We start from the raw sequence: 27,148 nt of genomic DNA, 5'->3' as shown, positions 1-27,148 counted from the left end.
AAACTTCAGTGTAAAATTTATAATATTCGAAAATGTGCAAGAAACTAACCCTTACTTTTGAAAAATCAATATAAAGCATAGGTAGGTTGGGATGAATATACAAAAACACAAATATGCATTTTTAAGGTACACAAAAGGGTACACAGAAGCTCTTTCATTTTCCTCTGCTTTTCTCTCCAAGTCACCCTGTTTAAAAAAACCGTACACTTAATTCATTACATACTCACTTTATGGATTATCCTTGGAAAAAACCCTAATCCTGAAAAGGTTTCCCCTGTCATTTAGCACACTCAGCAATCAGTAAGAATAAACTTGGGAAATGACAACTAATTTTAACATTAGACAAATGAAAACACAATCAATAAGAGAAATTTATGGATGCAAGTCAATCCAGGCAATCTGAGTGTGGATCACTGTTTTACGTGTGTGTATGTGTGTGTGTGTGCGCGTGTGTGCATGTACATACATACTATTGCTATTATCCACAAAAGCTGTTAATCAAGAATTCTCTATGATTCAATTTTATTTACCTCTAAAATTTTAAACCTTTTATACTCTAAAGAATTAAAATTGAGCAAAGAATATTGAGATGAGTTACCTGGAGCAAAGTTTGTTGTCCCAAAGAACTTAATGGTACCAACTCTCTGGCCAACCACCAACACCCTATCTCCAAGGCGGAGCTCCCCTTCACGACGGCTATTATTTGCTATAGATGTTGCTGAGGAATTCAAACCTGTTGGGGTGGTGGGTGGGAGATAAGAGGAAAAGAGGGGGGGAAAAAAAAAGGAGAAAACTCAAAAGGCACATTAGTCCAAAAAAAAAATCACTATGCATTCTAATGAGTTAGCTGGAAATTTCAACATCAGATACCTTTCATTATGTATGTCATCTGTGACTGCATTTCTCACAGGGAAGGCCAAGGCACATAGAGCAAAAGTGTAAGGGTTTTCTGAGAAAATTATTGCCATAGGAAATTCACACACTTGATTCCGGGTAGAATCAATTCTGCCAGGACCACCTGTAGTACTCTCTACTAGGGACAGGACCAGCCAGCCAGCTTTTTATGTGAAGCAGTAAATAGTTTAAGCTTTGCAAGCCATACTGTCTGTGTCACAGTGACTCAGCTCTGCTGTGGAAGCATGAAAGCAGATGTACATAATGCATAAAGGAACAGGCACAGCTGTGTTTCCATAAAACCACCACACTTACAAAATCAGGTGGAGCTCAGATTTGGCCATCGGGCTGTAATTTGCCAGTCCCTACTCTAGCAAAATGCTAGAGTCATTGTCGTTTTACCTGGATTCAGTGTAAATGATACACACAGAAATGTGATTTGAAGGTAAAATTGCTACAGTAGTTAATATAATATAAAAATATAGAATTTAAAATGCTCCAAAATCTAAACCATTCTGAGCTCCAATGCACAAATTCCCACTCAGGTTAAACTGCCAAAGCTCAAGGGAGTTTTAACACTCAAAAATTCTCAGATTTCAGATTTTGGGGCTTAGAGATTCTCAACCAGTTATCCAGGTAAATATTTCAAAACCTGAAAAAAATAAATCCAACACACATCTGGGTCCTAAGTATTCTGGATACGGGATACTAAGTCTATAACTCAATCCAGTTACTCCCAATTTATTTCCTAATTAAAGAACAAAACCATTCTCTACTTGATTCAAAACTAAACCCTACAATACACCCTATTAGATATCAGAAGTCCCAGAGAAATACCATCTCCAAAGCTATCCAATCAACAAGGCTGGCAGAGAACAGGTGGGCCCCTGGGCCCAGTCTTGTGGGCATGTGAGCAGACTGAAGACCCAAGCCCCTGGGAAGTCTGGAGAACCCAAGGTGAGGACCTGGGAAGGAACAAGTCACTCTGTGAACAGAGGAGCTGAAAACACAATGACGAAGGAAGGAACCTAAGCCCATGGGGAAGGAAGGTCTGGATCAGCTGCTGGACTAAGAAGTCCTGGGCCCCCCTAATAACCGAGAGTTCATAGCACTTTATAGTTTATATAGTACCTTTCATAAAAGCTAAAATGAAAAATAAGACACAAGCCAAGGAATGATCTGAGACACGGTGTTTGCAGCTCAAAGGCGGTACACCCAGATTAATAGAAATCCTTGTCTGTCCCCATCCGCCTGCCCACAATGGCCAAAGATGGCAAGATCAAAAACGGGATACAGTGAGGCCAACCCAGAACACAGCTTCCTCCCTGCCCTCCCCCCCCCCATTGCCCTAATCCTTCCTTTCTGCTCCTCTAATTCTTTAGCCTGTCCTTCCATTATTGTCCATTCTCTGCAGTTTACATTTCTTTCAAATGCAAACAAATATAGGAAAAGTGGAATATCTACCCACGCTCTGGACAGATTTATTAAGGAAATGTGACTAGGGTTCCAAACACACCTCCATTCTCTGTTCCCCCTCCCTCTGAAAGGTTTTCTTTCCTACTCTGACCACTGTCTTCATCTTCACTATTATTTATATAACACTCAAATTGATAAAAGGAAAAAAAGGTATGCATGTAGGTCCACTAGAACTATTACTTATAAAAGCTAAAAAAAAAAAAAAAAAAAAAAGGTGATTCTATTCTCACATACACATGTAAAAATTAAAAGAAAATATCAAAAATCTAAATACTAATTGAGAGGGACCTTAATCTATAAATAAAATACACACAAGTAGGATTGCATCGTTGCAACTTCTCTCCTCTGTGCCTCACTGTGTTAAGGAGAAATTGGTCAGGTGAACATTCGTAGGCAAAATCTCCAAGTTGGGTTCCCCAATTTTAGGGTCCCAACTTTCAGATGTATTATGTCAACGTTACTGCTGGGTGTTTTGGTTTTCCCTTTTTCTTTTTTTTCCCATTAATATTTTAAAGAAAAAAAAATACATAATGAACATTTTCTATGATAAAATACTAAAAGGAGCACAAGTATTAAAAAAAGAACTATGGTAATTATCATGAGGTTATCATGAGGGTCATTAAGAATAATTTGGAGCTGGACATGGTGGCGCATGCCTGCAATCCCAGCAATTCTAGAGGCTGAGACAATAGGGATTGCAAGGGCAATTTAGTGAGACCCTATCTCAAAATAAAAAATAAAAAGGGCTGGGCGTGTGGCTCAGTGGTAAAGTACCCCTGGGTTTGATCCTCAAGAACACACACACACAATCGATTTGGGCCTAAATGGACAAATTTCTGGACAAGTTTTCTATTTAAGTAAATTAGTAAACTGCAATAGACACAATTTCAACAAGGCTAAATAATTGTTCTGTGTATCCTCACATACAGCTGGAGAAAAGGGGACTGGACCCTTAGCCAGTTAGTTAAAAGTCACATAAGGACAGGCTGCCATTGGCATCTTCGAAGGGGCTCTCTGACCCTGTCCTACATAGTTTTAAACAATAACTTGAGTAAAAGCAGAGAAAACATGCTTTTTAAATATGAAGATGATACAGAAGCATGTGAGAAAAAATGTCATTAATATGTTTTAAGATGGCCAAAGTTCAATACTGCTCACCTAAGGATTTGACAGGTAAGGTAACTTAAACATTGCTGTCAGGCTATTTGTAACTATGCAATCTCCTTTTATTCCCTCTTTTAATCCAGTCCAGTAGTTCTCTAAGTCTATCTACATAAGAAATGCAGTATAGGAATTTATATCTTTTAAAGAAGACTAACAGGCAAGACACAAGAAACAAAATTCAGATGGGATGAAACCCCCAGGAGCAAATTTAAGTGAAAATTAATGCAATATCTTATATCCAACAGCAAAACAAAGAGACCTGGCTTAAGGCCCAGGGGAAGACAAAGAAGAGTGCAAGTAGTTCAATCTGACTGCAGTAAAGAGTTCCTTCTACACATTTAAAAAGAGCAAATCTACTTACAAACAAACCAAGATAAAAAACACCAAGAAAGCCTGGTTGAAAAAGCCATAGATACCAGCACTGGCTCGAGATGGCAGAGAAGGGCTTTTGCTCATGGTCTTCTTGTTATTGCTGCTTGCATTCGCTTTCTTGGGGTAGCTCTGTTTGTGTTCCAAAGAAGATGTGGAGGAGGAGCTGCTGATGGATCCGTGCAGGGTAACTAAAACAGGAAGACAAAAGAATGCATTCAAGTGCAGAAAATAAGAAGTGGGCCAAGGAGATGCTTTTCTAAGCAAATCCTTCTGAAATGCTCCATTTAGCTTCCTCAACTGTGGATTATCCAGTGTTAAATTAAATACCTGATGTCATCCAAATATACTGTAGTTAAAAAAGACTTTGGGCACATGCCTATAATCCCAGTGACTCAGGAGGCTGAGGCAGGAGGATCACAAGTTCAAGGCTAGTCTCAGCAACTTAGCAAGGCCCTAAGAAACTTAGCAAGACTCTGTCTCAAAATAAAAAATAAAGGACAGAGGCTGTAGCTCAGTGGTAAAGCACCCCTGCATTAAATCCCCAGTACCCCCCACTCCAAACAACAACAACAAAAAAACGATTTTATAACACAAGTAATTGTTTTTTCAATTTTTCAGCACAATCTTAAATAGGAGGTGCTACTGTTTCCATTAATGTTAACTACCTATCTAATCTGACCACCATACTCACCTCTCACCTTAGGTAAATACTGACAGTAGAGTTTTATTTTATTTACATTTAAAAAAAAACACACAAAAATGCCATTAATATGTTTTAAAGATGGCCAAAGTTCAATACTGCTCACCTAAGGATTTGACAGGTAAGGCAACTTAAACATTGCTGTCAGGCTATTTGTAACTATGCAATCTCCTTTTATTCCCTCTTTTAATCCAGTCCAGTAGTTCTCTAAGTCTATCTACATAAGAAATGCAGGATAGGAATTTATCTCTTTTAAAGTATACACTTTATTATGAGCTGCTTAAGAGATTTTCAAGGGTAATTTTTATCATACTCATTTTTCCCTTACCAACTTTAAAACTTAACCCGCATGTAAGCTGTTTTTCTATGATATTAAAATTCTACCAGCAAATTAAATTTTGAGAAGTTATAAATTATATTACCATCTTTCTCTGTTAAAGTTTTCAATTCTTCACTAGGAGGCAACAAAAGTGCTGATTCAGAAGCACTCTCTTTTTTTGATGTCATCAATCCTAGGACATGAAAATAAAGCACTTTCAGCAAAAGAGAATTTTCTTTAACATTAAACACAAAAAAAACTGTATTTGTTTTAAAAAGTACATGCATTCCTCTTCATCTAAATCTTACCTTCTTCTGAAAACATGCTGGATAATAAACACAGAAACCAATATTTCACCTTTAGAGGAAAAAGAATGCATTTGTAGCCAATATGAAAGCCCCAATTTCATGATCTGCTAAGGATTTCCAAGGAATACAAAGCATGTGCCACCCAGGTGCCTCACTGACGGCTGACACACCCTCTGGTGAGCACAACTGCACTGTGCTGTCAGGTACAGCAAACTGAAGACAGGACGTGCAGGGGCCACAGCTCACTGGAACCTACAAACAACTAGTTCACCAATGTTTGCATGCAATTCATTGCAGCAGGTATTCTGTGCAGTGAATTTGGGGTAAAAATTTTTGCCAATTATTATAGCAATTCTTCACTTATGAGAGTTCAGATGGTAAGAAGTCCTGTACTTTGTCATTGGTATTCTGAAAATGACTACCCCACTCTACCACACCCTACTCCCACAAAACTTTTACATGGAGCAGGGAAGCTCTTAAATAATAATCTGCCTTATTAAGACTTTTGTTTCAACTGTACAGAACTAAATAATTTAAATAGGAAATCAAACAGGCTACACATAATTTTAAGTTCTGTCTGGTAGAATTCTATTTACTTATGAAGCATTTTTAACAAAGAACTGTCCTTGGGACTTTGAATATCACAAGGTACTCAAAGATTAACAAGGCATGGTCCATGCCCTGAGGAGGTAGGTCCTGCTCGGTTCAATATGGATGGCATGAGTAAAATGTGAGAATACTCTTCATGAGGACAGGAGAAGGAGACAGTAACTGCTGCTGTAACCATAAATGAGTGCGCCATCAACAAGGCCACAACACACTGAGATAGGCCTTGAGGAACAAGTGAGATCTTTCCCCAGAACACTGGAGGTATGGTCAGGAAGAATTAAGAATGGAAGCTCAGAATGGAGAGAAAGTAGCTCTTTCAGGAAGACAGAGCATGGTAAATACTTGGCTGGAGTAGAGTAGTTTTTGGATGGAGAAGTAAGGGGATGGACAAGTGTCAGAAGACCTCCCAGGTAAGAGTGCCTGCCTAAGGAATGGAAGCTCTTCTGTAGTGAAGGACCCTCCACTGGGCTTTAAAAAGGAGGACTGGCCTCAGCAGAATCCTGGTTATGTAACATTTTTCCAACTTAAGGTCCAAAAGAAAACCAGAGGTGGAGAAGCTGATTGCAGAAACTTGGGGAAACTATGACAGCAATCAGGGATGAGGGCCTGAACTAGACACCATAAATGGAATGAGAAGACAACCTGCTGGGTAGATTTCTTATTTTTTAATAATTTAATTATTATGTTTTTCTGTCTTAATTATCCATTTGGTCCTTTTTTTGAAAGTTTTAATTGAGATCACTGTAAATTCATGTTGTAAAAAGTAATATAAGAAGATCCCTGTACACTTTGTCCAGTTTCTCCAAAGATAATGTTTTACAAAACTATAATCCCAAACCAGGAAACCGACCTTGATATAATCCAGTGATTTTACACAAATCATCCAAGGTTTACTTCTGTGTGTGTGTGTGTGTGTGTGTGTGTGTGCGTACACACAATATATGACTCTTCACATCTTCTGTTTCTCTGCTAAAATTGTCTTTCCATTTGTTTCAAGAGAATTCACCCTTAGTTCTTGGAGCATAGTTACAATTATTCTTTACAATTATTCTGTTCTTTAAAGTCTTTATGTGTTAGTTCTCTGCTAAAATTGTCTTTCCATTTGTTTCAAGAGAATTCACCCTTAGTTCTTGAGCATAGTTACAATTATTCTTTAGAATTATTCTATTCTTTAAAGTCTTTATGTGTTCGTTGCAACATCTGTATCATCTTAGAGTTCCTATTTGAATGTTTTGTTATTGGACAATGAGTCACGTTAAACCCTTTGGAGAATGTTGTTTTGTTGGTTGGTTTTCTTTTGTTTCAGCAGAAGTCACAACCTGGTTAGGTTCAGGCTAGAACTTTCTGCCCACCTTCTGTGAGCAGCAGTTCCCATGGCCACTGAGTTTCCAAAATCTCTGCAGTGACATTCAAATCTATTTTATGTGCTATGCCACCAAGTAGTCAGTTGTGCCTGGGAAGTAGTCTATCCAGAGACCACCACCTTTGGTCAGATTCATACACACCCAACCTGGGAACAGGCCTGGGAGTTCCTGTCTAATATTTGAAGGTCACTCTCTCGAGCCCATCTTCTCGTGATCTCCCTGACAACTCCAGGACACTCCTTCCTCGCATCCTGAGTACAACACCTCCCACAGTTTTCATTTCCCTACTCTGTCATGAGATGGATTCTGCCTCTGGGGTCCAGCTATGATAAAACAGAAAGAACTCTGGGGACTCCATGCATGTTTTTAGGACCACAGTTTCTCCATTCAGAAACAAGGGTTGCCCTTCCTTGGGATTTTAGGTACCTGCTCACCCACTGGTTGGGGTGAAAGAGAATTGAAAAAAAAAAAACTGTAGTGAGATATTTTTAAAGAACATAATTAAATAGAAAATTATTCCAAGGGCATAATTAAAAGACTAACTATTGTAAAGATGTCAGTTCTTTTTAAATTGATTTAAGGTTTAAATTTAATACCAATTAAAACCACAGCAGATTATTTTTTAAAAGAAACTTAACTACTTATTCTAGAATTAATAAGGAAGTATGATGTATAAAGCCCCAAAACAGGCAAGACAATTTTCAAGAATAAGGTGGGAGACTTTCCTCTACTGGATATCAAGATTTATTAATTTTAAATTAGAGCAATTATGAAGTGAATTTTGACACAGCAATATTCAAATAGCCCAATGGAACAGAATAGAAACACCACACCAAGTTTTTGGAGACAATTCTCTCATCACGTTTGAAAGTCTTTCTATTTCAGCTGTTAATGAGTTAACAAATTATTTATTGAGCCCCTAATTCTCTGCTATGTGCCACACTGAATAGAAGACAGAATATTCTCAGAGCCCATTTAAAGATTAAAATTCTGCCGAGAGAATAAAAGATTTGCACAAATAAAGCAATCAGTGGACAAAATCCAAAGTAATAACTCACAATTGGGAAAAAAGTAAGTACAAGGCCAGAGAACAAAGAGATTAGGTAAAACAGAGACCCTGGGCAAGTTTCCTCGGAGAAAGAGGGTGTGGGTAAGGAGGTCAAGCCCAGCAAGGACACCCCAAAGCAGAAGTCACAGCCGTGCCCAAGACGGGGCTGAAGGAAGGAACAAGCACAATGAGTGCAGAGACAGGGAGAGATTCCGCAAACCGCGGCCCAACAACAGAAGGGACTGCAGCAGGTGAAGGAGGACTCTGCTGGTGTCAGGAGTCCGGGAGTGGGGACAGGAGTCTCTGCATGTCCTTGAACAGGTGAGGAACGTGAAGTGAGCCTTTTCCCGCAGGCTTGTTGGAGGTACCAAAGCCAGCTCTGAGTTAGATTAGGGGGGGGGTTAGAGGTATGGAGACAACAGGAAAGGAAAGGGAGGGACAATTCTGAACCGCCCTTGTTAGAAGCTGAAGCCTTTAAACCTGACTGCGGCTGGGAAACACAAACCTGCAGTTGTACTCGATTCTGGTTTCGCGACTGGCTAAGGAAAGAGAGCAAAGCAGCCTAGACGTTAGGAATCCCAGGAATAAAGCAAAAACACTGAGGAGGATGGCCTCCTTTCTGATTTGACCTACCAGTGTTCACTTTTGAGGTGACGTGACCTACATCAATTTTCTGGGACCTGATGAGAGGCACGGCTTTCATGGAAGGAGCGTGCGTTACGTTCTTCCTTCGATCTTTCGCTTTACTTATCTTTGAAAGAGGTGCAAATATACCTAAGAGACAGGGAAGAATTTAGGTCAGTGTAAACAATTTAAAGCATTTCAAATAAAGGGGCAAGTATAAATGCTTGGTGACATAAATCTGCAAGCTCCTTCTTAGAGCCTAATACAGGTCCTGAAGTGAGGGACAGAAAAGCAAGTAAGGTGGTACTTTTCCTCAAAGAGCTTACAGTCTAGTTAAGACTCATACCAGTGATGGTTTAAGAGCCACATAAGCGATAAATAACCAGGTGCTAAGAAACTGGGGGAAAGGGAAATGATTTAAAGTAATAGTGCTCTATTATTTCTAAGCTACCGGTAAATAAAAATGCAGTATATAATATAAAAACCTATTCTTCCATGTCACTTTATAACTCCTCAGGATTTATGTTTTTCTCACATTATAGCCTTTTATGCCATGTCTTACCTCTCTTCCCAGACTTTATACCTTTTAAAGACAAAATTCAAACATTACTCATCTCTGCATTCCCCACTGTGCCCAATTACAGTGCCTTACATAGAGAAGAGATGCATTCTTTTGCCTATAAAATATAGTTTTCCCGAAAGGCCTGGCCCTCAGTTCCTGACAATTGGAAGCAACCCAAAGTGTGCTGAGGAGAGCAGGGTGGGGGCGGGGGCGGGGGCTGCCTGTCGCAGCTGGGAGCACAACACTCCTTCAGAAAGGAGTTGACAAGACAACAAAATATCCAGCCCAAGTATGCAGAGATGGCAGGGTGCGAGAATGCCAAGTCTACCTCCAGGGCATTTAAAAAGAGAAAGTGAGGTCATCACATATGGAGGTCACACTCTTTCATTTATTGTTTACAACCTAACAAATACATATTATGACCAAAAAGTAACATATTAAAAACAATTTGTTTTACAGCCAGGTAGAAATTCTCAGGACAGTACAAAAACCAAGTGCACTTTTAATAGATAAAAAGTGTCCCCTGGATCTCTTTTCTGCTCATCTTGAAACACTTTCCTGCCTTGGATCCCATACCTCGCCCTGGCTTTCCTGACTCTCCTTCTTTCACTTATTTGCCATTTTTCTCCTGTCTCCTACTCATGAGCTTTTCCTTGTCTCTCTACTCTTCTCAATTCTTACAGCCTAACACAGACACAGACACACACACACACACACACACACACACACACACACACACTTTAAAGCCCTACGATGACATCTGGTATTGCTGAGGGTTTGAAGACACAAATTGTTGCTCTGGGGATGTAACTTTGTACAATCTTTCTGGAACACAAAAATCCTGTCATAATCAACCTTATGGAATTAATTGTAAAGAAATAATGATGCTTAGAAGTGCACACAAAGATTAAAAGTTTACATTTCTGTAGTATAAGGAGAAGACAGATTTCACAAGTTAAAACCATTTCTAGTTACTAGAATGTCCTAATAGAAATTAATCATGAGGAAATAATCCAAGTAGAGGAAAAGACTATACTCCTAAATATGTCCTTACTGCAACATTACTCATAAGGAAGAGAAAACAATGTTGTCTGGCAACAGGATAAATCATATCTGTGAACTACAGAAGTGCCCCCTTATCCACAGTGGACACATTCCAAGATGTTCTGCAGGTGGCTAAAATCACAAGCAGTACCAAACTCTGCACATATTGAGTTATTTTCTTATATATACTGAGCTCCATAAAGCTTAATTTATAAATCAGGCACAGTAAGAAATCAACAACAGTAATAATAAAATAGGACAAGTGTAACAGTATACTGTAACAAAGGTTATGTAAATGTAGTCACTATCAAAACCCCATCCTGTATTGTACTGTATTTTTTGGTCTGTATCTGACCATAGTTAACTGAAGCCACACAAAGCAAAACCAAGAATAAGGGGGACTGCTGTGCTGTATCACCACTGACAAATAAGACAATTATACAATAATATTGAAAACGTGAGAAGTAAATCAAGAAGATAAAAATCAAGTTATATGTTTTATACATTATTAAAATATAATATTACCTTTATTTAAAAAAATATTCCATGTGTAGATATAGATAAATAAATGGGAAAACTGAAAATTAACACACACAAAAACAGTATGAATTATTTTTCTAATTTACTTGATTAGTGTCAGTAATATCGTAATAATGGAGTTCAATTAGTTATTTTTTTTTTCTGAATCTCAGGGAAAATATATGGTTTTTCTTTCAAGGTCTGACCAGAAATTTTCCATAGGATAAAGTGTATTTGTTTTTTAAAAAATTAAATATTTTATTCAATGAATTAAAAAGATGAATATAGCATATAAAACCTCATTTATAGAGCCATCCCTCTTCTTGATTTTTTTTTTTTTTTTTTGCTAAGCAAGAATAAAACAAAAATAAAGTCAAAGCAGAGCCTGGATACCAAGTCCACAGTGAGCACAGTATACAGGTCTAGTTATCTGGTCACTGAAGGCAACCAAAGTTCTGATGAGATTTTCCCTGGATCTTGACAGACAACTTTAAGGTTTAACTAAAAATAAACACATAAAGAAGAATTATTTTCAAAATAAAAGGAATAAAGCTTGGTGTGGGGACCCACGCTTCTGCTCCCAGCTGCTAGGGGGACTCAAGCAGGAGGACTGCGAGGCCAGTGTGGGCAACTTAGGGAGACCCTGGCTCTAAAGAGAATAAAAGGGCCTGGGGATGCAGCTTAGTGATAGAGCTGCCGGGTTCAATCCCCAGTACCTCAAAAGTTAATACATTAAATAAAGAATAACAAATTTCCAGATAAATATGTCTTTAATTCCAGTTCCTCCCAAAACCCCCACTAAAATATCAAGTAGGAATAAAAATAGTATGAACTCTAAAAGAAAACACTAAAAAAGAAGGGGAAAAAAATGTTCAAAGCTTCCATGAGAAGGAAAAAGGTCAAAAACAAAAGGCAGAAAGACTTTGAAACTTCTGATAATACTGGAAGCTCGAGAAAGTAGTTGGCAAACTATGGACCCAAGAGACACCGTGCCCACCGCCTGTTCTGTAAAGCTTTTCTGGCACAGATTACATGCTGTTTGTGGCTCCCTCCTCACTACAGCAGCAGAGGCAAAGCTGTAGCCCACAAGACCTAAACCTCTTACTACCTGTCCCTTTACAGAAAGTTCACCAAACTCTACATTAGACAACAGAGGATCACCTTCAAAATACTGAGGGAAAATGTACTCAACATTCCTTATCCCAAACCATCATCATCATGCCATACAGGATGGTAGAAATATTTTTGATTGATTGATTGCAGTACTCAGGACCTTATACATCCTAGGCAAATGCTCTACCACTGAGCCACAACCCAGTCCTGGTTTTATTTTTTATTTTGAGACAGGGAATTGCTAAATTGCTGAAACTGATCTCAAGCTTGCTATCCTCCTGCCTTAGCCTCCCAAGCTGCTACAATTACAAGCATGCACTCCCTGCCCAGCAAAATAAACACATTTTTAGAATGGAAAGTCTCAAAACATTTTATTTCTCATGCATCCTTTGTCAGAAAGCTACTGAACAGTAGGCTCCTCTAAAACAACAAGAAAGAAACTGACTTAGAAGAGTAAGAGCAATGAATCTCTAAATACTAAGCCAAAAGATGTCTCAAGCTGGAAAAATCAAGAAAGAGTCATATAAATATACTATTTATAAACATGGATACTAATATCAGAAGATACAGCTAAAGGAGTTGAAAAAGCTTTGGCCGCTAAAGAGCCAGACTCAGAAGGCAGGGAAAGATAAGTCAAAGGAGGGTTTTGATTTATTTAATAAGCTTTAGAATAGAAATCAACTTATCAAAACTAGGTTCATGTATTCACTTTGGTAATCATTAAAAGACATTAAACCAGTATTACCACCGAGTATTAAAATTTATTATAAAACTTCTACAATTAAAAAAAAATAATATGTGCTAGATTCAAAAGATCATTAGAAAAAAGCAATCCTGAAACAGACCACAGCATTTATAAGAACTTAATTTGTAATAAAAGAAGGGAAAAGGACAGATTTCAAAACAGAGAAAGAGAAACATTGCTCAGAAGAAACAAATGTTTTGGCTTCTGGTTTGCAGGGGATTCACCAACTCCTCCACCTAAGGACCTTAGGGACTCTGGCTGAGTCAGCAGGAAGGGTTACTCCCACCTTCAGCCATCCAACACAGGATCCCCACCCCAGCAGGCCTGACTGCTCCTGGGGTGCTGAGCTGAATCAACACCTTGGAATGATGGGTTTGGTAATCCACATAAAATTTCTAGACAAACTATTTCCCCTAAGTCTGATTTACATCTGCTTTATGTGTAGCTAAAGGTTTTTGGTCCTGCCCTTAGTCTGCCTGACAGTTAACAGAGGAAAACTAAAATTAAAACGTTAATCTTACACCACTAACCAGTAAGCTTTAAGTGAATTACATAATCACATGTTAAAAAATTAAAATATTCAAAGGAATAAAATACATTGTTACTAATCTTTGGATTAGAAAGAACTATCCATCAAGGAATGAAAGCAATACAACAATTTATAAAGGAAAAGCCTTTTCACTGTGTACAACTAGATGCCCCAAAACACTACAAACAAAGTTCAAAGGCAAATGACAAATTGAGCAAAATATATATAATAAATATAAGAGCCAATATTCTAAATAATGTATTTTCTAAAACTCATATCAGTTTCTTTTTTTAAGAAAACACTAATATATCAATTTAAATGGGCAAATAATATGAATAGATAACTGCTAATAACACAAAAAATACATATAGTAAAACAAGACATTTTAAATGTTCTATTTTGCCACAACCAGAGAAATGTGAATCCAAACAGAAATTTTCACCCAATTGGAAAAATTAAAGGAAATAGATCCATTTAAAATCCCATTTTCAAATAATACTTAAAGATTCAGGGAAATTATAATAGGATGTCAAGTAAAGATGCAGAACATGTAACTACTATATACATGATCCAAATTTTGTGGGAGAAATACTAAAGAGAAAAAAAAGTACAGGTGATTTTTATTTTCTTCTTTCTCCTTTTTTGTTTTTCAAATTTTACATAGTGAGCAAATTTTGTAAACACAAAAAAAATTCTTAATAGACAAATCCCCAAGGCTCCATCCTAAATGTAACAAAAAAGAAACCAGTAATTTTGGTAAATTTATAAGAGCCAAGGGTTAACATCTGTTGAGTGCTTCTATAGAGATGCTGATCCGAGGCAAGGGCTGCAACCTGACTGCACCACTCCTACCTCTCCTTCAGGAAGCCACAACTGAAGTTGGAGTCACTAATATTCATCCTCATCCAGTAAAAACCTCCAGCAGCTGGCTGGCTCCCTGACCTCCCCCACTCCTCTCCTCCTGGCTTGGCTCATGGTGAATGCCACACCCGCCCAGGCAGCCACCTAACACCCAGGCTGTCTGTTCCTTGAGCACTGCCCTTCCCATGAGCTGTCCCTCTCCTCCAGCTCAGCTGCCAGGCTCATCGTAACCTGTACAGCTCTCCACAAGGTATGCTGGAGCCTCAACCACTCCAGGTCACTAACTCCAGCACCCCATGGCCCCTCCACCACATGGAAATGGACAATCCCATCATGCTGTCATGGTCCATCTCCCCAGTAGCATCCTCATTTTCCCCACCAGCTGTCCTAGATTCCACCATTCATCACGCTCACCGCTCTCCTAAAATCCTCAACTCCTCTGCCTACTTCCTCCTATTTGTAATTTGAGAAAAAATAGCCCTGGTGAAACCAGATTCTGCTTAATCAGCACCTATAACCAAACAGTTTAATATGACTTAAGGGGGAAAAAAAAAAAAAAAACACCTAATCTCGCATGCTGGTCTGACTCTAATAAGTCTATGACAACAGGCTCCCATTTGGCCCTCAGCAGCACCTGGCCATCTACCATATCTCCCTGACCTGGCCACATTCTCCTTCTCCTCAATGAACTTCTTGAATCTCTTTCCTCAAACTTCCAAATACCCTTCCCTCTCCTAATATTAGCTAATGGTCTCACTTCTCAGCTTTTGAAAGGACACCCACAGTCAAAAGAGAATCTCCCCACCTCCCCACCACTTCTTTCCTTGGGGAGGGGGAGCTGTGCCGGATGCAATGCCAGGTCACCCCTAGGCTGGATTCCAGCCTCGTCAGCTCTTCGAGGGCTCTCCTCCTGTGACTGCCCTTCCACTCCCGCAGCCTCCACTTCTCTTTTCTGTAATTCTTATCAATGTGAATAAACATGCTATAACATCTCCTATTTTTAAAAACTCCTCCCTAAATCCCCATTTCCCTCATCGATCATATAAGTAGTCAGGAGAAAAGTTTCATTTAAAAACTGTAAGAGAGACTGGAGGTGCAGCTTAGTAGTAGGGTGTGAGCTTTGCATGCATCAGCCCTGGTTCAATCCCCAGCATCATCAAAAAAAACAAAAACAAACAAACAAACAAACAAAAATCTATAAAAGAGTAAAATCTGATTATTTTTTAGTTAATCCTTAGTAAGTTAAATAGCATCAACCTTACCATATTTGGGGGAACATTTAAAGTACTGGACTTTTCCAACACTTCCATTGTTTTTTCCTTCTGGTTCATCTAATTCAATGCCAGCCCACTGCCCACTTGCAAATTCAGTTGTTCCACAAAATCTTAATGTCCCAACCTAAAGAAAATATATATCAAAACAATTTTTAGAATTATTAGTAATTCCAAGTGACCTCCTCCTGGCAAATTTACCAGAGAAGTCTTAAAAATTTCACTGTCTCAAAGTAGTCTTCAGAATAAGGAACACTAAATGGGACATGAAATAATAATAAAAGAGTTAACTCTTTATCAATGGAACTGAAAGGAAAGAGAGACAAGTCCACGTTACAACTGGAGACTGCTCTTCAGTGCAGCTAGAATTAACCAAAATGAAAAATAAGATAAAACAACAGAATAACTCTCTTAAGGGTCCACCTTCTCAGACATAGTTATAGGAATGAATGCTACTAAAGATTAACACTCAATCTAAATTTAAAAAGCCATGCATTCATAATCTCCTGGTGTTTTAACTCCACAGACAGTGAAAACCTAATAAATGTCCTGTGAAGGCATTATTTTGGTAAAAGTCATTCTTGACCTAATTATTTGTAGCTTTGATTCCTTTTTGAATCAATTTTCTTAATATATCAAGTCTGTAAATTGCATCACCCCCAACAAAACCCATTCAAATATTGAAAGGTGAAGATGCTGGGAATTTCAGCATCCAAGCAGGAATGCCCTGTTCCACACTAAGCTCCACACTAAGTTCTCTAGTGATGTCAAAATTAAAAACAAAAACAGAACCTCCGATGGAGCTGGAGGCTTAGCTCAGTGATGGAGCACTTGGCTAGCACGGACAAGGCCCTGGGTTCCACCCCCAGCACGGCAAAAAGAAAAGAAGGTATCAGAAAACCAAAAAACTGGCCACCACAAATGCCACACAGAAGCTGCCACTCTGGAGGAAAAGGGATCTGCAGTCTGCTGCACTGTTGGTGGGGTGGGGTCAGGGGAGGGAGGAGTCTTCCTTTGCATAGAACTCTTTCCTGTCAGGTTACATGTCCCTGTTTGTGGCATCTTGGAGCCAAACACTGAAGAACAGTAGGGTCTCCCTCACTTGGCCTCTGTGCCGTTGCAGTGGGAGGAGCCTCTGGAGGTGGGGTGGGGACTGCACAGACAAGGGGGCTAGATCACTGCTCAGCTCATGCCTCTAAATTTATTCAGCAGCTCCACTCTGCTCCACTCTTTCCCATGCAAACGCAGACACTTTCCCTATCAAGTTCTAATAAGTTTACATCCATAAATCAGACTTCATAGTAAACTTACATCTAAATTGCATATTCTCAGTCAATAAGGGACCTCCTACCTCTACATTGAACCTTTTCCCAAAAATTCAAAACTCTGACCATGCTGCACACACCTTTGAACACAGGCCATGGACATAGCTTCAGGGCCCACAGTGGCTTACTGTACCTTCTGTCCTGCGATGACCACACGATCCCCTAACTTCAAGCCGAGAGAGGTAAGCATTGACTTGGCAGTAACGTGATCACAGTTTTGAAGCATGGCCTTTGTGACGCTACACGACAGGGGCACCGCATCTAGAAGCATCTGCTTGATCTCCTTAGCAGTGGCTGCAGCATCGGCCATTTCCAACGGCATGTCCACTGGATCTGGAACAACATCAGCAGGGATCTGTCCTTTGTCATTCTACAAATAAAGAGAAAATCTTCAACTCCTACTGAATTAGAGCCCTGGATGGTCACATGAAATTCTTTTATGGCAGAATTTTAAGTTAAACGCATGTATCTTTTATTTATTCAAAAATATTTACTGGACACTTACTCTATGCAAGAAGAACATATATTCTGGTGGGAGAGACAGAATTTAAACAATTAAACAAGTAAGTTATATGGTGTATTAAACAGTAGTAAGAGAAAAGGAATGAGAAAAGAAAAGGAAAACAGTAGAAAAGAAAAGGAATGGAGACCCTGGGCTCAGAGGTAGGTGTAGGAGGAGTTATTAATACAGAGTGGCCAGGGAAGGCCTCCCTGGAAGATGTGTGTATATGGAGATCCTCAGGAAATGAGGGAGAAGTGTTCTGTGTGCTGGGAAGGACAGGTTCCAAAGCCCAGGTGAATAGCATGTCTGGCTGCTCAGGTACAGAGAGGGCAAGCTTGGAAAGAGAAGTCACAGGGCTGACTGGCTTTCCATTCCCAGACCCAACCACAGCCATGCACCACTTAATGATATTTTTGTCAATAAGGGACCATATATACAACAGTGCTCCCATAGACTGAATCACCTTGTGATGGCACAGCCACTTCACTTAGGTAAATGCACACTATGATGTTCGAACAAGGACAAAATCACCTAGCAATGCATTGCTTTAAATGCATCCCCATCATTAAGGAACACTGACTATAGTCCACTACTCCACCGCTGCCCACCTGGGATTGGTGACCTGGGCCTCCTGTCCACTCATGAAGTAACTCAGATTTTAGAAACAGAAACTATAGTTCTCATGTTTCTAAAATTTGGCCTATTATCAAGAAAAATGCTCTTTAGCACTATAAAGAAGAGACTGTAGCCTGGAATTTATCCTGTGACAAGACACCAGACACAAACCCACTTTATCAGCATGGTGTCCATATAACGAAAACCCTGTTGTACAAGCCATCTCCCTTCCTTCTCAGGTCAGGGAAAAGCTTGTGAACAAAGCAGAATCCCTGCCCTTTGCAGGTTCATATTAAAGTGGAAGAGACAATAACCAATTAAATTAAAAAATACTGAAATTTCCAGTTTGCCAATTAGGAAAATCAGAGATAAAGAGATTAATGGCTCAAAATCATTGATATGATTTCTGGCAGAGATGACGTTACAGTCCCTGCCGTCTGCACCCTAACTTGACCCAACCAAGTCCTTGGCCTTCCTATTCTCCATACTATGCTTCCCTTAGAAAAGACACCTTCCTTATTTTCCCCAACCAAAAACCTTGGACTTTATGAGAAAGTCCAGGTTTCTCTATCTTTTTTAATATGATGAATCAAGATAGTTTTGTTAATGGAAAAACATTACTTAATGAGACTTTGAGAAAGTCCAGGTTTCTCAATCTTTTTTAATATGATGAATCAAGATAGTTTTGTTAATGGAAAACCATTTCTTCTCCTCTGCTGATGATCTTCAAAGGATCCATACAGATTTTTAAAATTAAGGCTTTAAGTGCACACGTGGTTTGCAACTGCCCAACATTTTGTTGTTGTTGTTGTTGTTTGTTTTGTTTTAAAACTCAAGTCAGCTTGGTCCTGAGTAAAAATGAGAAGGGAAGACCTGTTCCCGGATTTCTGGGATGGTGATGGACTACTTAAATCTGAGATTTCAAAGAAAAATACAAAATACAAGAAACATATGCATAGCACTGATGTGTACTCCTAGAGAGATGAATACACGTGGAGAAACACAAAAAAAATTTTAAAAAGAGAGAGAGAGAATTTTAATATTTATTTTTTAGTTTTCGGCGGACACAACATTTTGTTTTGTATGTGGTGCTAAGGATCGAACCCAGGGCCGCTCGCATGCCAGGAGAGCGCGCTACCGCTTGAGCCACACCCCAGCCCCCCCCCCCAAAAAAAATTTAAACACTGTGCTGATGAGTCATAAGTAGTCTTGTGTCTTTTGTAGGGTCCTCACTTTTTTTTTTCTTTTTTTGTACGTTGTACTGTTGAACTCAGGGGCTCTCTATCCCTGAGCTATATCCACAGCCCTTTTTATTTTTTATTTTGAGATAGGGTCTCACTAAATTGCCAGGCTGGCCTTGAACTTGCATCCTCCTGCCTCAGTCCCCTGAGCCTGCACATTGCACATGTCCTCACTTTTGAAAGCCAGTTGCACGATTCTGCTACCATGAAATTTAGCAACTGAAACTTGTGTTAAGAAAACAAAATAGCTCATAATCTGCTCGAATCAAATGTATGAAATATGATATGTCAAGAGCTTTGTAATGTTTTGAACAACTAATAATATAAAAAAAGGAAAAAAAAATAGCCACGATGATGATGTCTTCCTAACGTGAGCAGGCTTATTCATTACAGAATTCCATGTTCTTCTAACACTGTGGCCATCACCCTGTGCTCCAAGGGACACGGCTAACTGTGCTTTTCAAATGTGTTTTTACATTCTTAGAGGTATATTTAAAGTTTGCACTTATTTTAACTTTTAATCTTTTGGCATAAGTTTTCTTTTCAAAATAATTTAAAGTATTATCTAATTTAAAAATCACCTTAATATACACCTTTGTATTTAACAGTTAACTTTTTATAAATATATCCAAAACCTAAAGATATTTAAAACTCAAATATTATGATGTTTTTAAGATGAGTTTACTTTCCTAAATGCAAATGTTGTAGAACTTAATATAAAAGGACTGAAATTCATGCCTTAAATTCATGCCTTAAATGTATTTAAGACAAATCTCATCATACTCTTTATATCTATATACATTTAGGTATATATGTGTATATATATATATATATATATATATATATATATATATATAAATTGCTCAGTCATATATAGGAGTTCTTCTATTGATAACAACATCTGAATTCAGCTCTCTGTTAGGAGATAATATAAATTTTCTCGTTCTTTTACTTCAACCTCTTACCCTAAATGCGGGGTTTGCTCCAAGCTCCAGTAAGCATTTTGTAGCACCTGCACACAAGTTATACGCTGCAATATGCAAAGCCGTTCCAAAATTAAAGTCACTGCAAGTGGCATCCACATCTGCAATTAAACATGACAAGTATATTAACTAAAATTTTAAATTTAGCTATTATAATTTAACAGGAAATGGAAAGCTTGGGGGCTTGGGGATTTTTAGCCTTTTATAAGACTTAAATTAACCCACCAGAAGTACTGTTTCACAATGGAATAAAATCTTTGCATTACAATCTGGCCAAAACAATCAACTGATTATTTTTCTAGTATAATAAAGTTCATTATTATTAAAATCAAGTGATACTATCATGGGTTTTCCAGCTATCACAAACCAAATCATATTAAAAGTAATGAATGGCAATAATTTGTATTTGTATAAATTACTGCTTTCCCATGACCTCTCACTAAATCTCTTTCACGTTTGCTCTAACAACCACAGCGAAGCAATAGGGTTTAGGTCAGGGATCAACAAATTATGACCCATGGGCAAAACCCACCTGACCATCTGTTTCTAAGTTTTATTAGATCACAGGTACACTCATTCACATGACATTTTCATGCTTATAATCATAAAACTTAACAGATCATATGGTCTGAAAAATCTAAAATATTTATTTACTATTTAGTTCTTAGCAGGAAAAAAGACTGCTAATTCTTCAACTCCCACTATGTGAAACAATGCAGAATTATCTCACCAATTAAAGACTAAACATATAAATGTACTCTCACGCACACACACATATATATAAATATATATCCATCGTTCATAATACCCTATTCAACAAATCATTATAAGAAAAGGGGTTGGAGTTCATTACAAGAAAAGAAATCTTGAAATTCTAAGGACATTTTGATATCTTTCAATAAATCGTCATTATGGTATACTTAACCATGGGAAATCCTCCAGACTTGGGAATCCCAGGTTGAATGTTTCCTATAACATTTTCTGCAATATTTCTATTTAATATGTCTCTGGTTCTGCAGATTTACCTTAATCGACACACCACCATCCCTGCATGCCCTTCCTACAACTGCAGGCAAGCCAGATATGCTCAGGACAAACTTTCTTCAACTATTAAAGACAAGGGGCTGGGGCTGGGGCTGGGGCTGGGGCTCAGCGGTAGTGCACTTGCTTGGCATGTGTGAGGCACTGGGTTCATTTCTCATCACTGCAGATAAATAAGTAAATAATAAAGGGTCTATCAACAACTAAAAAAATATTTTTTAAAAAAGACAAGGTACCATCAATACAGGCTTTCCCCAATACCATTAAGAAAGTGAAAAGGTAAAATTTCAAAGAGAAAATTGACCATCCTTGTGAATCTGTGATTAGAAACTAATGTTCCATTTTCCTATGGAATCTCTAGAACATGTCTTCTACAGTGGGGGCAATTCAGCATACTCTCTTTTACTAAAGAAATGCTTTTCACTTGCTCTCCAAAGATAACTGACACCCCCCCCCCGCCCAAGAGGAGAACCAGAAAGTCAAAAGCCAGGCTTGGGATTTAGATGTTAAGATCTTCAATTTTAGTATACCACCATTGAGATTTTGTGGGGAAGGGCAACGGGGATCAGACTGAAATTTCATCTGTTAAGTAGAATCACAGAATTTCAGAAATGAACACCATCTAAAAGAAATATACTTTATTACTTCTATGCCTACCTCCAAAGGCTTTATTGCTCTATTCCTGGCTACCCAGGCAAGATGAAAGAATTATAAAGCACCTAGAATCAATTACACATAAACCCATGTTACACTGGAGAATCTGAAAAGATAGGAAAACCCAAAGAATGCTATTTTTGTGTCTTTTTATACTAAGACTTATGTGAAAGGATAGTCATTAATCTTTAAGAAAGAAATTCTCAACTATCTCAGAAATAAAATGAGGAATGAGGTAGGAAGACATATCAAGATGCATTAGAAGAAAAATTGCCTTAAACTATAATTTTATGCTACTATTAAAATCTCCAATTAATAACAGCTAACAGTGATCTGATAATACTTGCCTTTTGGTTTTGAGGTCTTCAAAATCAGTCTTATAAGTTCTGGGACATCAAAATAAGCAGCATAATGCAAAGCATTCATATTTGTCCAGCGACTCCGCAAACTGACATCTGCTCCCAGGTCAATAAGTCGAGCTGCAAATTTTACAGCTGTCTCTACATCACCTAAAGAAGATTTTCTAAATTATTTTTTCCCAGTACACCTTTTAAGTCCCAATGGAAAAAGTCAAAGCACACTGAATATACCTTAACACCTCAAAAGCTTCACTTTCAGGAATTTATTCTAAGAAAATAATCATATTCAGGTTTGTGAACACTCATCTATAAAGTTTTTCATTACTGCACTGTTTATTAAAAATAAAATTCTGAAACAACCTAAAAGTACAATATTAAAACTCGTTAAATAAATTGAGACACCCATATTATGGAATACTATGAAGCCTTTAAAAATAATGTGCTACTCAAAGTGAGTGCTGTGGAAAAATAACTACGGGTAAATGGCAGAAAGATCAATAGAGGGAAGAAAGCAGGAGGTTGGGGGAGGGAAGGGGCGGAGAGATATTGAGGTCTGAGTTAGAACAGATATATTCCATGCTTTTTTAATTATGTCAAAATGGCATCTACTGTCATGTATAACTAAAAAGAATCATAAAAAAAAATATTCCAAGGGAGAAAAAAAAAGTGAGCACTGTGGATCTAGAAGTTCCAAGCTGTAATCTGTAATTTTTGTAACTTTTTTTCCCTAGTTAATATTTCTTCTGACTATATTGACTAAAATATAATTTTATGCCTTTTTAAAAATATTGGGGCTTTATTTCATTTTATATTATAAATCCATTTTTACTTTACAAAAGTACCAGTCAATGATGGATTATGGAGGGGGTGGGGGAAGAGTCTTACACCATCCAAAGTTTAAGGCACTCTGTATTAGACTACTGAAATTGGGAGAGATAATCACAATCTATAGTTTAGCTAGAGGCAGATTTATAAAATGCTAAACCACAGGAGAGTATCAATTTTGGAAAACACACATAGATGTTTCCTAAATTGGAACATACCTCCTTCAAGCCTACAAAATCTGGGATTCTGTGGAGATTGCTATGCCTAGAAAATGAACTTTGGACTGATCCTGCTGGAAGCCCTTGGGAAAATTCTAGGACAGACCAGCTAGGAAGCAATTAGACAGGGAGCCTGCTGCAGAAAAGTTGAGAGGTAGCAGGAGAGTATAAAACTTTCCAGAGAAAAAGAAACAAGGTTTAGGAAGGACCTAACAGATTCCTCACCCAGTTGAAGAGTTCTGCCTGTTGACTGTCTTCCCAGGTCTCTGACTGGTGCACAGATGCAGATGACCCAAGCAAGCAACAGATTACCACATACTTACCAATACCATGAGCTCCAGACTTGCAAGTATAATGTAAAAGAGTCATATCTGTCAGTCCATCTCTATCATTCACATTGCAACCTCTCTTAAGAATCTAAGAAAGCCAAGAAAAAAACACGATTACAACCTAACTACAGAAGTACCAGTGACTTCCAAATCAGTGCTGGGGAGCCGAGTTAGTCTGTCCTACCTGAATTACACCCAACAATAACGAATATCCCGCAGTCAACCTAATGAATATTGAACTTGTTCCCCACAGAAGAAAATTCTTAAAAGATGACTCCAAAGTAATCAAAAATGAGCAAAAAAACACTTTTCCCCAATCAGTAGAATACTACTTTAAGAAAGTACAAACACTGTCCTCCTATAATATGACAACATGTGGGTCAAGAACGGCCCCCTCCAAGAATCAAACATTTTTTATATTTAAAAGCCCAGATCTTTGTCAAATCATTCAAAATTGTAGACAGAATGTGATGGTGATCAAATCCCTTCAAGAAATGCATGCAAGTTTGCAAAAGCCATTTGTATAAAGGAGAAAATATGCAAAGTGCCTCTCCCTACCCCTACCCAAATGTCTCCAGTGCTGGAACCCCAGGTGTAAGAAAGTACAGAGCATGAGGAGCAAGAGGACAAGATCAGAGCTCCCACCTGCTGCCCATGGAAACACAAAGGACAAAAGCAAAACCTTGAAGGCTTCACCTTCATCACTATCTCCCCATTCAGATGGGTGGGGTGGGAGGGATCTATACCATTAACAATCCTAACAACAATGCAAAATGGAAAATGCAACAATTTTTTTTTACCTCATTTCCAATAATGTCAATGTTTTGCTGGACCTGAGGAACCCATTGTCTTAAAATGGCAAATAATTCTGAGACGGAAGTTTTGGGATCAAAGAGAATTTCCTGGCATGAGGCATCATTAGGATCAAAGAAGGAAAACTCTGAAATTTAAAAAAAAAGGTAGAATTCAGATTTGTTACAAGTTTCAAATATATTGAAAATAATAAATAATAGGATTAAAACTCAAATGACACAGATATTTTTTAAATGGTAGACAAAAAGTAGACTCAACCTTACATAATTCTCAAAACCAGTGTCAGAGTGACCAAAAACAAGGCTTGTCTAAATTTCTGAGGCAATGAGACTTCCATGTATCACACGATATTTTTTATCTTAGATGAAACCAAATGTAAGCACACAGATCTCAAACCCTGAATTTTCCAAGTATTTTTTCTAAGGCACAGAAAAAAAAACCTATCTAATTTTACCAGTAGTCTTCCTCTCAAAACACAAATGTCATGAATAGTAGAAATCACATCTATGATAACAAAAATGAAAATAATAAATATGCCAAACATTAAATACACTAGATAAAAACTTGCGATTTCAAATGTTCTTTCTACTTTCCTATTTTCCTAATTTTCTATAATAAAGAGCTTTGCTTTTTACCCACTGAAGAAATATGAGGAGAAAGGCTATTCCAACAGATAAGGACGTAGAAACTTGGGACAAAAATGACTGGGTGGTTGTGGAATCGGTATTAGTAAAACCACAGAATATGAGACAAAATTGATTGTGTGATCTAGATATTTCTTAAAATGTCCTTCTCAAGATTTAGAGAAAAAGACTGACCATCCTACAACTACAGAAGAAGGGAATGGCTCATGAATTTCAAGGGGGAAAAAAAATCAATTCTACTGTCTTCATCCAAACAAAAAAAAATGGGGACTATAAAAAGAAGAAGTATCTAAAAAGGAAAACATTAGAAAACTAAAGTCTGCTGAGCACTTAGAATTTAACTGCCACAAACACCTTACCCGCCAGGTATTATTATTCTCGTTTTGTGTAAGAGAAAATCGTATTAAACAACTAGCTCACAGTCAGGCAGCTACTGAGTGGGAAATCTGGGGTGGGAAGCGAGATCTGTCCCCAGGCCTGTCTTCCTTCCTCCCTTAGGCTGCTGGCTGAGATAACGCTGTTGAGCTCCGACGAAGCAGCAAACACAAGCAGTAGGACTCACAGGGCTAATTTTTCTTCTTTGTATATTTACATATTTTCCAAAATCATAACATGTACACATAAGTCTTACTTTACAGAGTTGGGATAATGAAAATATCAAAGGAGAAACACCAAACCAGGGGCTTGTTAAAAAAAAAAAAAAAAAAAAAGCAGAGCAGCATCCACTAGAGAAAATCAACTTTCAATCCCCCCCCGCCCCCCCCCCCCACACACACATGCAGGTAGCAGGGAGGCACTGGAATTGAACCTAGGAACGTTTACTTCTGAGCTACATCCCCAGCACTTTTTAAATTTTTTATTTTGAGAGAGGGTCTCACAAAGTTTCCAAGTCTGGCCCTGAAACTGCAATCCTCCTGCCTCAGCCTCTGGAGTCACTAGGATCACAGGCCTATGCCATGTGCATTTTGTTGAGTGGCCTCTGCTGAAGTTCCTTGGTCAGTCATCCTACTCTGTTCAAAGAGGGACTGAGGGGAAAACGTGATTCCCAGTGCTTCAGAACAACTGCTCAAATGTGGGACCTTGAAGCTGGGTATGGTCGTGCACACCTGTAATCCCAGCAGCTAAGGAGACTGAGGTAGGAAGATCAAGAGTAAAACTCCAGCCTCAGCACCTTAGTGAGGCCCTAAGCAAATCAGTGAGACCCAATCTCTAAAGAAAATACAAAAAAGGGCTGGGGATGTGGCTCAGTGATTAAGTTTCCCTGGGTTCAATACCCAATACAAAAAAAAGTGGGGGGGGGACCCTTCACACAGTTAAGAATCTAAGAATGTAAGAATTCTTAAAGAATATAAGAGAAGGATGGATTCCAACTGGTACAGAACCAACTATGGACCAAGATCGTGTGCCTTTCTGGAAAATGGATGAAATTTACAACGGATAATTTGGGATTACAATGACTACTTTGGGAAATCTTTAATGAGACAAGATAGTTCATTGTTGCAGTGCCCTGGAACAGGAAGGATCCTGACGCTCTGACACAATGGAATGCATCCTTTGATTTGGATGCAGAACCTTCTAAAAACCAAAATGACTCAAAAAGACAAAGAAAAAAAACTTCTCTAAAGAATCCTTATAGCGTGTGCAAATGAAAAATCTCTAATACAAAGTTTTGGCCATCAGAATGGGTAACCTTCTAGCTGCCAGAGGCACAAGGTGGACCCAGCTTCCTTTATCAAACTAGAAGCTTTGGAGTATTGGCCAAAATTTTGAAATGAAAGCTAAACTATCTATGCTTAGGTCTGTATGTTCATATGTATTTACAAAAGTTAAACAGACATGAGTAAAAAATCTCAAGTGCTTATACTAATTAAGTATTCCTAAAACATTCAGAAAAATAGGAACTAACCCAAGTGCCTTTTAAGATCACATCACTTAAGTAATCTTTGGTAAATAAAAATACTAATGGTTTACTTCTTTAAAAAAATGGATATGTCTGCAGAGTGTTAGCATTAAATATGACACAAACATAAACTTTAATTCTACCTAGGTTTACTATTCAAATAAGCTCATGTTATAA

The 27,148-nt window shown here is 38.2% G+C and overlaps 1 protein-coding gene across 5 annotated transcripts in view; it reads right to left on the bottom strand.

Moving 5' to 3' along the window:
• The window catches only part of Clip4 (CAP-Gly domain containing linker protein family member 4), an 89,813-nt gene that overhangs the window by 18,030 nt on the left and 44,635 nt on the right, over window positions 1-27,148 (bottom strand). For all 5 annotated transcript variants that reach the window (XM_077791878.1, XM_077791879.1, XM_077791877.1 and 2 more), the window contains exons 3-12: window positions 24,415-24,554; window positions 23,609-23,702; window positions 22,231-22,392; window positions 20,171-20,289; window positions 16,981-17,217; window positions 15,514-15,649; window positions 8,888-9,028; window positions 5,029-5,118; window positions 3,951-4,094; window positions 599-733 (exon numbers count right to left, since the gene is read on the bottom strand). In XM_077791878.1, the coding sequence (XP_077648004.1) occupies window positions 599-733; window positions 3,951-4,094; window positions 5,029-5,118; window positions 8,888-9,028; window positions 15,514-15,649; window positions 16,981-17,217; window positions 20,171-20,289; window positions 22,231-22,392; window positions 23,609-23,702; window positions 24,415-24,554 (1,398 nt within the window). The remainder of the gene's footprint in view (window positions 1-598; window positions 734-3,950; window positions 4,095-5,028; window positions 5,119-8,887; window positions 9,029-15,513; window positions 15,650-16,980; window positions 17,218-20,170; window positions 20,290-22,230; window positions 22,393-23,608; window positions 23,703-24,414; window positions 24,555-27,148) is intronic.

Source organism: Urocitellus parryii, chromosome 12, assembly GCF_045843805.1.
Source record: "Urocitellus parryii isolate mUroPar1 chromosome 12, mUroPar1.hap1, whole genome shotgun sequence".
In the NCBI taxonomy this organism is placed as follows: Eukaryota; Metazoa; Chordata; class Mammalia; order Rodentia; family Sciuridae; genus Urocitellus; species Urocitellus parryii.
This window is presented reverse-complemented; position numbering and strand designations above follow the sequence as displayed.